General features: G+C 34.3%; 1 protein-coding gene across 1 annotated transcript; it reads left to right on the forward strand.

Moving 5' to 3' along the window:
• The first annotated feature begins 1617 nt into the window (after positions 1-1617).
• LOC126974248 (zinc finger protein OZF-like) lies at positions 1618-12172 on the forward strand. Its single transcript, XM_050821701.1, has 2 exons — positions 1618-2090; positions 11782-12172. Exons 1-2 carry the CDS (start codon positions 1807-1809, stop codon positions 12038-12040), a joined length of 543 nt encoding a protein of 180 aa, XP_050677658.1. The 5' UTR covers positions 1618-1806; the 3' UTR covers positions 12041-12172.
• Positions 12173-12245: the final 73 nt, after the last annotated feature.

A 12245-nucleotide genomic window follows, 5' to 3' on the forward strand; every position in this document is an offset into this window, starting at 1 on the left:
TCTATTATTTATACATACTGTCTCGATATATCAGTTTGCAATGTGAACTATGAATATCTCTCACATCGTACAATTGCGTATATTCTTATTTATTGGGTGCGAATCATCGCCAGTGGTAATTCTAAAAGAAAACGAACAAGATCGACAGCTAATTGAAATAATAGGCTTAAGTGACTCACACACATTAGGGTAAGGTGGGGCACATTGTTACAAAAAAACAAACGATAATGTAGCGACGAAAATATTTATTTAATCATCTTCTAACTAGCATGTATATAAACTTTAATAGACTCTCTTCTTTTAAAATTATTTAAACATATTTTTATAAGGAACTTCTTTACTTAAATTGCACTTTAATCAGATCAGTCGATTGTAACAGTGAACCCCGTATCTGGGGTACTCTGCCACAGGCTAAGGGGCACAATGTTACAACATCAAAATAGTATAAAACGTTTACAAGAGAAATAAAAATCTTAATATGTCTTCCAACGATACCGTTGCCATATCTGCTTCAAGAGGAAATTAGAAATAACTGTCAACTTTTCCACTTTTACGTAAATAATAATTAAATAATTTTCGAAGTTTTCCAGCTCTCTTGCAATGAATTTCTTTTCTTTGTGTTATATTCTTTTTGTTTACTTTTTCAAGATTATTTCTAACCATTTTCTTTTAAACCCTGAAATGTTAGTTAAGCATCATTGTTACAATGTATCACAGTGCCCTGTAACACAGTGCCCCAGGTGAGACAAATCGAAAAAAATATCAATAGATTATTTTCAGATATTATGTTTACAAAAATCTACTTTATGATAATTTGAAGCTAAATATACAGGGAATAGAGGAAAATCACAATCACTTACCTTTACATAATGCACCAAGAAATAAATTTGATCTGATTTTTTCTAATTTTGATCACGTAAATTCGATTTTTGTTTGTTCTTTCTAAAACGCGGTACAGACTGATGGGATTACAACTGTTCAAAGATGGCCGCTTATGAGGCTGTAAAAACTGTATACCAACATTATAAAAATAAATATAAGAAACATAGATACTTGCATTGTAACAGTGTTGGGCTACACGTTGTAACACTGTGCCCCACCTTACCCCACCTTTCAACCGTTGATAACGCGTGTAAAGTAAAGCTGATGTCAACAATTCAATTTGCATAGTATTCTCTTATCATCCCCACTAAAGTAATTTATGCGGCGTTCGTGAGAAGTAGACAATGATTTTTTGTATTCAAATTAATTTTATACTTTACAGTTAATCGACTGGAAGGTAGTAACGAGGCTAACGATAAAATGTACACAGAACTGACCAATCCAGATAATAAGAGTGTTACTACGTCCAAGCAATATATTGATTTGAACAAAACTCAGAAAACAATACCATATAGAGATTCTCATCCTAATAATGTAATTGAACCTGTTGAGTGTAATATTAATGTTACATCCCCCAACCAATCTACTGGTTCGGAGGAGCATAATACAATAGATGCAGATGGATTGTCTCACTCGAGTAATGTTAGTGAAACAACCTCTAATCAATCCAGAGACTTAAAACGTAAAAGGCAATACACTGATCATAAACCTTATTCATGTGACATTTGTGGTAAGAGTTTCAATAAATCTGATGGTTTGAAGAGACATAAAAGAATACACACTGGTGAAAAACCTTTTTCATGTAATGTTTGTGGTAAGAGATTCAACGATTCTAGTAATTTTAACACGCATAAAAGAATACATACCCGCGACAAACCTTACTCGTGCAATGTTTGTGGTAAGAGTTTCAGCGTATCTAGGTATATGAAGAAACATATAATAATACACACCGATGATAAACCTTATTCTTGCAATGTATGTAGTCGGAGTTTTCAACGAAAATATTATTTGAAGATGCATAAAAGAATACATACCGGTGATAAACGTCATTCATGCAACTTGTGTGGTAATAATTTCTGTAATATTCGTAATTTGAAAAGACATGAACTAATACATAGCGGTGAAAGACCTTACTCATGCAGTGTTTGTGGTAAGAGTTTCATTGATTCTAGTACTTTGAAAAGACATGAAAAAACACATACTATGTAGTTAGAAACGATTTTCATGCAATTTTTGTGGTAAGAGATGTAATGAATTTGTAATATGGAGAGACATAAACTCAAACATACCGGTGAAAAAACTTACTGATAAAAGGCATAAACAAATTATTTATTTATTTATTTATTGGAAAACAAACAGCTTAAGTTATATACACATTGTAACACATAATTTATATTACACAAGCCAATAAAGTTTCCACTTAAATATAAACAAAGTAGGAGTGAATATAATACAAAATATAACGATTTTATATACAATTAAACATAAGGCGAAAAAAGTACACAAAAATACAAATGAAACAAAATTTATCAAATTTATCGGTTGGACATATTTTAAGAATGTTTAAAATATTCTTTAATTTTTTTAGTAAAAGTTGGATAGCTGCTATGAAAAATGTCTAAGTGACTATAATTATTATTATAAGTGTTGCATGCTCTTATAATAAAACAATTGCTAGTATAATTAGTTCTACGAACAGGGATAAAGAATGTATCTATAGAACGTGTATAATGTTTTGGACAGTTAAGTTTAATGTTACTTAAAATACGATTGGAATCAATTAAGTCATGTAATATTTTGAAAAGGATAACTTGATCTCTGTATTCTCTACGCTGTTGTAAAGATAGGTGATTTAATTTAGGAGTATTACAATTTTGAAACTTATAATTTAATCTTTTAATAAATTTATTTTGTACATTTTCTATAGCATCTATATATTTTGTATAACGTGGGTTCCAAGCAGTCGAGGCATATTCTAAATATGGTCTGACATAAGCATTATATAAAAGATTAAAAGTATGAATATTTTTGAAGTCATTTCCCTGTCTGAATATAAAACCAAGCATTTTATAAGCTTTTGCTGTCATATTGTCTATATGATTTTCAAATAAGAGAGCCGAATCTAGCGTTACCCCAAGGTCTTTTATTTCTGACACCCTTTTAAGGGGTTTATTGTTTATTTTATATTTGAATAAAATTGGCATTTTTTTCCTCGAAAATGTTATAATACAGCATTTGTCAACATTGAGGTATAAGTCATTAGCGGAACAATAGTTTCCTAACTCAATTAAATCGCTTTGTAGGTCAACACAGTCCTGTTTTTCTTTTATTACTTTAAATATTTTGGTGTCATCCGCATAAAGTAAAATATATGAATTTTGAAAAGATTGCAAAACATCATTAATAAATATGTTAAATAACAATGGGCCAAGGTGAGAGCCCTGAGGAACGCCCGATGTAACAGGGACAAAACTAGAAATAAATCCTTAAACAGCTACCGCTTGTGTTCTGTTACGGAGATACGACTCCAGCCATCTTAGAAGATCTCCTTGAATACCGATACGCTCAAGTTTAAATAATAGTCGGGCATGCGAAATTTTATCGAACGCCTTTGAATAGTCGGTATAAATTGTGTCTACCATTCCATTGTTTAAGGCATCCATTACTTCATCTACAAATCCATGTTGCTGTGGAATAATTAGTGGTCGTAATAAAGGAAATAAAGTGTCATAGATTATTTTTTCAAATAATTTTGGGATGACCGATATCTTTGAAATCCCACGATAGTTTTTAATATTATGTCTGTCACCACTTTTAAAAATGGGGACAATTAAAGACATTTTCCATATTGATGGTAAACTACCTGAATGTAATGATTTCCTAAAGAGTATATCTAAAGGTATTGAAATTTGTCTACTACATGCCTTCAGTAAAATTGGGTGTAAATGATCGGGACCACTTCCTTTGGATGGGTCAAGTTTTAACAAGTACTTTTCTACCTTTTCACGTGTAATGTCTATTGTTCTCGCAAAAGTTTGAGTATAGCTTAATGGTAAGTTATCATGGCTTAATCTAGTATTAGAATCGGCTGTAAAAACGGAGCTAAAGAATGTGTTAAACATATTAGCTATCATTTGACCGTCTGATCCAGTATCATCATCATAGTACATACAGTCTGGAATACAATTACTACTTCGCTTAGATTTTACAAATGCCCAGATTTTTTTAGAATTGTTATAAATATTATTTTCGGCCTTATCAATAAATAAATCATAGCATTCTGCTTCTAAACGTTTTGTTTCACGGCGTAATTCCGAGAACCTAGCATAGTCACTAGATCTTCCATATATTTTCCATTTTTTATGAGCTTTCAATTTTTTCTTAATTAACTTTATTAAAGATCTAGAGTACCACGACGGAAACTTATCATTTTGATGCACTAGTTTTGTAGGGACAATTCGATCTATAATATGGTTAAGTATAAAATAAAATTTTCCTACGGCACATGTTATAACTTCTGATGAGAGCTCTTCAACCCAGTCAATTTTTGATAATTCATCATCAACTGCATTGTAGTCGGCGTTGTGATAACAACGAACAACACGAGTCGGTGCTCGTAAGTACATGTTATTTTTTCACTCTCAACTTTCACCACTAAGGATGGATGATGACCGTCTTCTGGCAATGCTAATGGTTTTGTTCTATTGACCACACAAACAGTATTAGATAAAACAAAACTTTAAAAAAAATATTATTTAAGAAAGTATATGTGAATATGAGTTGGCAATCAGTTAGTAGCAAGGACGTTAAAGTTGTTATTAATAATATGCATAAAAACAAATCACCCGGCAGCGATCTCGTGCGTGTTTCCGAAAATGAGAAAACACTATGAAAAAATCATATAAAAATGACAGATCCAAATTTTGTAACAGTATTGTACAGGAAGCAAGTGTAGTAACGTTCCAAGGCTCTTACTCAATAGCTGAAAGGGTTCGTCGGGTATTAATGTATAGTTTTGAATATTAGTTAGTAGAAAGTAGGAATACTGGCCGTCTTAACATCAATTGTTTGTGTCATAGTTTACAGTCCGCTACATGTAATTTAGAAAGCATTTAAAAGATGTGCAGATGCGGTCAGTTACTTATTTTTTTACGATGTGTCCAAAGTATGGCAATTTTAGCAATTTAAGTAATATATAATAGGGTTGGGGAGGGTTAAAAAAGGGTTTACTGCGTACTCTTAGCAGGGTGTGAAGATCCCATAGTTATTGATTAAGCATTTGTTATTGTAAAATTTCTCTTAAATGTGTTTTGTAAAATTGTTATCTTAGAAAATAGATTGCAGAAGTGTTTGAGGGGGAAACGGTTGGGGAACGGTGGACGGACACCCTTCATAGGCACACTTCCGACACACGTTTCAGAGATCTAAGAGGCTTCTACGAGGGCTGCATTAAAAGTATCGGGAATCAAGGAAGTGACACAACATTACTATTAAAAAATGTATTTATTGCTTTTCGAAGTATTCTCCGCGAAATTCGACACATTTTTCCATACGATGGAACCAATCATTGAAGCAGCCATTTCATTCGGAAGTTGGGGTCTCCAAAATGGCCGTTTTGTAGGCGTCCACAGCTTCTTTAGGTGATGAAAATCTCTGACCACGCAATTTATTCTTTATTTTAGGGAAAGTATAGAAATCATTAGGGCTTAGGTCGGGGCTGTACGGCGGATGGTCCAATAGTTCTATGTTTTCTTGCTCTAAAAACTCTTTTGTTCTGTGCGCGGTGTGAGAACTCGCATTGTCGTGATGGAGGATGATGAGGCAGTTGCAGTTCTCTTTACGGAGTTCAGAAACGACCTGTGGCAAACAAATGCTAGCATACCATTCTGCATTAACCGTTCTTTGTTCCTCAAGAGGAATAGTTGCAACATGGCCGGTTTTTTTAGACAAACGTGGCCACAATTTTTTTTGCAACACTCCGTGAACGAACAATTTTTGTTGGCTTTAACTCATTTTCGAACACTTCGGGTGTTCGAAAATGAGTTAAAGCCGCTCGTGACTGGTTTATTTTTTCAGGTTCGTACGCGTATATCCCCAGGATTAGTCACCTGATACGATGTTGTATACAGCATTTGAGGATCCTGCGTGGAATCTTTGGAGAGTTCTAACTCACCGAGTAACGCGAGCCGCTTTTTGCTCTTCAAAGAGCAAATGCGGTATCCATTGGGAAAACAACTTTTTTACACCTAATTGTTCATGCAAGATTATTTGTATTTGACTCATGCCAATGTCTAAAGTTGCCTGAATTTCGCGGTCACATGTCACATGTCGATCTTCCTCAATCAGCTTACGCACAGCATCAACGTTTTCTTTGCTGACTGCAGTTTTTGGATGACTTTGACGGGGATCATCACTGAGCTTGACACTTCCACGTTGAAATTCAGCAAACCAGCGATAAATTGTGGTTTTGGGTGGGGCTTCATCACCAAATGTAGAAATCATCCGGTCAACACACTTCGAAAGCGAAGTGGTTTAACACAAAAACATAATAAATCATCGCTCTAGAATTTTCTCGAGTCAATACCATTTTCTCAACGACTAAACAAGTTTGAAAAGACCTTGTGACAAGACCGAGAATCTTTTTTTAAATAAATAAATGGCATTCGATTTATAAAACCAAGGAGTTTTCAATTAAAAAGATTTTGATATGACAGGATCAGTGGAAATATTCCATTCCCGATACTTTTAGTGCAGCCCTCGTACCATCCGTTTAAGAGTAAACTCCTCCACGAGACAGGAAGAAAGAAAGTTATTTATATAACGAGTTCCTGTATAGCATAGTATAGTCCGTCTCTTTCAATAAAAGGCATTTATTTTCTCAAAATTGATTCCTTTAGAATTCTTTTTGATGTCATTTCTAATATACTAGATACTACTATCGCTTCGGAAACAAATGGCGCTCTGAGAGAGAAGAAGGGGTGCAACAAAGTCCCAGCATTCTTTTTTTGAGCTCTTTTCAATAAAAATATACAATATTCTACAGTTATATCTATCGCTATAAAAAAAATCATAATCTAGTCCCAGGCTGTCCGATCACTTATATATTCAGCTGTGGAGTAATAGGATTTACGACAGAGCCATTTCTTAATAAAACATTTAAATTTATTTATACAGCCTGAACAGTGGATGGGACTTTATTATAAAAGTGTGTACATATTTTACCCTTAAAACTATTATGTATCTTATGAAGCCTACTAGAATTAGTTACAAGCAATCCCTTATTTCTAGTGTTATAGTATCAACTATCAATAGTGTTGATAGTATAGATATCGTTGCTGCCGCCACATAGTTCCACTAACGGTCTCTTCGCCTTACTTGTTTCTATACTACTATATTCATACTCACTCTTGGCCGATTATAGTGGCCTGTCCGTTTCAACTATTTATGGCAAGACTAACGGCTGTTCCCAATATTCAGTCTATCTCTTACTTAAGATAAAAATCGTAACTATTGTTGACTTTTCTGTGCCAAAACCTTATCGACGATAACTCGCCTTATCCGTACACGCTGTCTGACAATGGTAAGACGTATAGATTACCAGCATTAGAAGTTTGTATGGAAATTGCAATTCACGCGTCCCAATATAAGGCGATAAGAATGACTTATCGGGTATATTGGGACAGCTTCAGATTATTGACAGCTAATTACTGACAATAGGAGGTAGTAATTTATCTCGATAGTATATTGGGAACGGAAGTAAGTAGATATAGAATTAACTTCAAATACGGTTATTATATTTCTCGTCACTACAAAAGTTAAAAATAATTGTAAAAATGATTGTAGAAAATTATTTAAAATATGTACTACGGTGATAGAACTTTGAAAAAACGCCTACCGTATTTATTAAACAGCTTACTTGAGGATTAGAAAACTGTAAGACAAACTTTAAAACTAAACTTAAGAAATATTTACAGTCAAACTGCCATGAAATTAGATTTTATTTATATTGTTGTCAATATTTGTTAATTACACCATTATAAAATCAATGTTCATATGAACACTTGCAATGCATTGTTACTTATATACATTGGCGTAACAATAGGGTGGCAAGGCTGGCAAAATGCCACGGGCTCCCGACCCAAGAGCCAAAAAATATTTTTTCACATTGTACCTGAGTATTTTATTTTAATTGAAAAGTATATTTTTATAATTTCTGCTTAAAATCCAAAGTGAGACTAAAGACTACTTATAATTTTAAGTTAATCGTTAGCATTTCGAAAAGCTAGCGAATAGATGATGAATTCATTGAGATATTCTGTTTATTTATTTATATATTTGGGCAACTAACAAATTACACTCTTTACATGCTTAAACTTAAAATATAATAATAAAATGTATAAGAGTTAATTCACTTTTAAGCTACCACAGCATTCATAATTTTTACTACGCTTATAGGACAGTCGTTTTAACAATTTATAAACTAAAATCTAAAAATATTGAAATATAAAATTTAAAATAAAAATGAAAATATGAAAACAAGGTTTCTTTAGTCACGTGTGTATATTAAGTATTTTCTTTTTATATTGAGTAAGCGGAATGAATAAATCGATGTTCTGCGATTTGGCCAGCGAGTTATATGACCTACAGAGCCTAGAAATAGTTGCGTTTTGACCTAGATTAGTCCTAGATTGTGGGTACTACAAACAACGAATAGGCATTTTTCTTATTAATTTTGGAGGAACGTTTATTTTGAATTTGGATAGCAAGTATGGAGAATCTATTTTACCGCTAAAAATATTGTGTAAAAATAAAAGATCTAACACACTTCTTCTATCCGCCAGTGGGATGTTCTATGGATGAATGTGAAATCTAAGATACGAACTGGGCTAGCTGGGGGACTACAAACCATACCCGCTCGTCTAAGAGAGACATATACAACGTGTATTGAGTACGCTGAATATCTCGAAGTTTATTAAAATTAAACTGAGTAAAACGTGATGATTTTTACTGATAGGGCCCCATCAAAAGAATTTGCCACGTGCCCCAGATGGTATAGTTACGCCACTGCTTATATAAGTAACAATTTATTACAAGAGACTTGATCCTGCAGACAAACTGTCTAAATAGTTTTGCGGGACTATGTTAGCTTAAGGTTCTTCCTGTAAATAAATAATAATAAAAGACTACACGCGTCGATTGATTTTTCTTTTAGAAGACCACTAATATCCATTTCAGACTTTTTTTTATTAATTGTCTGATTATGTAACCAGCTATGTGAGCTATCTGTTATACCTATGTTAAAATTGGACACGTACATGAAGATAAATTTTCATCTAATTCTTCTACTTTCGCTTCATCATCATCAAACTTCTTTCTTATAAAGGTAAGTGTGACAAAATGTATTCGCGTCATACAACTATCTAGCTTCAAGCAGCGCTTGTTTATTCTATATATATGTTCTTCAGATTTTTGTCGGTAATGTAATATAATTTTACAAAATGTCACCGGGCTTAGGTCGCCGATATAATTATTATATTATCACCAATTTAACTATTTTGACGATGTCTTTTCAAAAATATTAATACGAAACTTAAAATTATGCATTCTAATATATATGAACTTAGTTTTAAACTCATGTTAAGAAACCAAAATTTGTAAGCTACTGAGAATCTTATACTTATATTAGGTATAGCGAGCATTTGATAAATAAAAAGCGAAACACATATTCACATACACACACACACACACACAAACACACAACACACACCCTAAATTATATATAATATAGTTATTGTTGTCATCATTAGTTGCATAACCTCCATTGTTAGTCACGTTAAAATATGAAGATGTTTGATATTTTGATATTGTACATTGCACAACTGGGAAGAGACTGACTCTAAGTTACTAGTTTGGGGGTCGAGGTTAATTTTAAGCAAAATTGTAATTTCTTTTTGCAACAAATAACGATTTATTATTCATTATTATTTTGCCCTGTGCTTCCCCGGGGCGTTAAACGAATAGGGGAGTCCCAGGCCCAAGGGTTTCGTAAGCGGCGACTAAGGGCTTTTTAGAAGTGGAAGGGTCACGCTGCCGTCTTATGACGTCAGCACAATCGGGCCAGACTCGTCCGGGTTAATTATCACACTCGTACAGAATGCCGGCGTGAAGTAGCGGCCTAGTGCTGCTATGTTTCGCACAGCCGGCCCACATTCTAGCACTATACAAAGCGCAGGTCCGGCCACATACGGTGTATTGCTATCATCTCTGGTCTGGCGCACGGCGCACCCCAGTATCAGCTCAATCCATTTAATCGCGTGCAACGTAGAGCAGCTCGAATTTATCGGGGACGCAGTGCTCTGTGAACGGCTGGATCACTTGGCGTTGAGTAGAGACGTCGCTTCATTGAGTGTCTTCTACCGCATTTATCATGGGGAGTGTTCCGAAGAGCTGTTTCACCTGATTCCTGCCGCCGAATTCCACCATCGCATGACACGCCACAAGTTTGGAATATCATCCCCAACATCTGGATATGTGACGGTCCTCCACAGTGCGGTTTTCAAGGGGCTTTCATCCACGTACTACAAAGCTGTAGAATGAACTTCCATCGAATTAAGGGCGTACACCTTCCTTAAAGGCCGGCAAAGCTCCAGTGTTTCCTCTGGTGTTGCAAGAGAATCTGGGCGGCGGTGATCCCTTAACACCAGGTTACGCTCATTTGTCCTCCAATTCCAATAAAAAATATTTGTAGGTCCATTTTAAAACAGTCATCAGTGTTAACCCCGAATCTTGCAGGTTTCACAATATGATGACACTTGAGGACAGGCGCAAGGTTCTGGATCTCTCTTTCCTTCATAACATAGTTCATGGTAGGATCGACAGTACAGAGCTAACTGAACTATTCATGCAATTACGAGTGCCGTCAGCTCGAGCCAGACACACGCCTCTATTCCAAGTCCTGCTGAGTCATACTAATTATTATGAAAATTCGGTAATCTGTCGCACTCTATGCAACTATAATAAGCAATTCAACAGTACTGAACTTTTTAATAACAGTAAAGGGTGCTTTAAAAGGAGTGTTAGTAAAAATCTAAAGGAAGGTTAAATTTAGAGTAATTCACAAACACACACACACACACACGCACTCTCACCAAACCCCAACCCACAAATATCATGTCTTATTTGAAATCCGTTATTAGATGTAAGTCCTACAAAATTGTATTATTATAACCTAATTTAAGTTCTGTGGATTTTGTGATGTTTTAAATAAATAAATAAACACTGACTTGGTAATTTTTGTCTTCTCTATTCTATTCTTTATACATACTGTCATGACAATTATATTGTTTGTCTGTACGTTAATTAATTCAAGTCTGCACGAAGAGCCGTTTAATTTAATAGATTGTGATAAAAAAAAATAAATCGAAAGACAATTTCATATTATGTTAACTCATAGGCGGCAAAGAAAACAACACGTGGGATTCCACTTTTCTCTTTTTCACTTCACATGAGAAGTATAAAATGATTTTGTTATTTAATTTAATTTTATACTTTACAGTTAATGGACTGGAAGCTAGTAACGAGGCTTACGATAAAATGTACACAGAACTGACCAATCCAGATAATAAGAGTGTTACTACGTCCAAACATAATATTGATTTGAACAAAACTCAGAAAAAAACTCCACATAGAGATTCTCATCCCGATAATATTAATGGACCTGTTGATCTGAATAAACATAACACAATATATGCAGCTGACATAAAGTTTAATTGGTGTAATATTAACGTTACACCGCCCAACCATTTTGGTGGTTCGGAGTAGCATACTACAGTAGATGCAGATGGATTGTCTCACAGTAATATTAGCGAAATAACCTCTAAGCAACCCAGCGATATAACACGTAAAAATCAACAAAGAGAAATTGAATACGCATAAAAGAATACATACCAGCGATAATTTTTGTGGTAAGAGTTTCAGTGCATCTGGTGATATAGAGAAACATATAAGAATACACACCGGTCAAAAACCTTTTTCATGCAACGAGTGTGGTAAGAGTTTTAATGGATCTGGTAATTTGAAGAGACATATTAGAATACACTCTGGTGATAAACCTTACGCATGCAATATGTGTGGTAAGAGATTTAATGAATCTGAATAAAAAAGTTTGAACCTGCATAAAAGAGTACATACCGGTGATAAACCTTTTCCGTGCGATATTTGTGGTAAGAGTTTCAGTGGATCGTGTGATATGAAGAGACATAGGAGAATACACTCCGGTGATAAACCTTATGCATGCAAGGTGTGTGGTCAGAGATTCAATCAATGTGGTAGTTTGAACTTGCATAAAAGAATACATACCGGTG

The sequence above is a fragment of the Leptidea sinapis genome, chromosome 2 (assembly GCF_905404315.1).
Source record: "Leptidea sinapis chromosome 2, ilLepSina1.1, whole genome shotgun sequence".
Lineage (NCBI taxonomy): Eukaryota > Metazoa > Arthropoda > Insecta > Lepidoptera > Pieridae > Leptidea > Leptidea sinapis.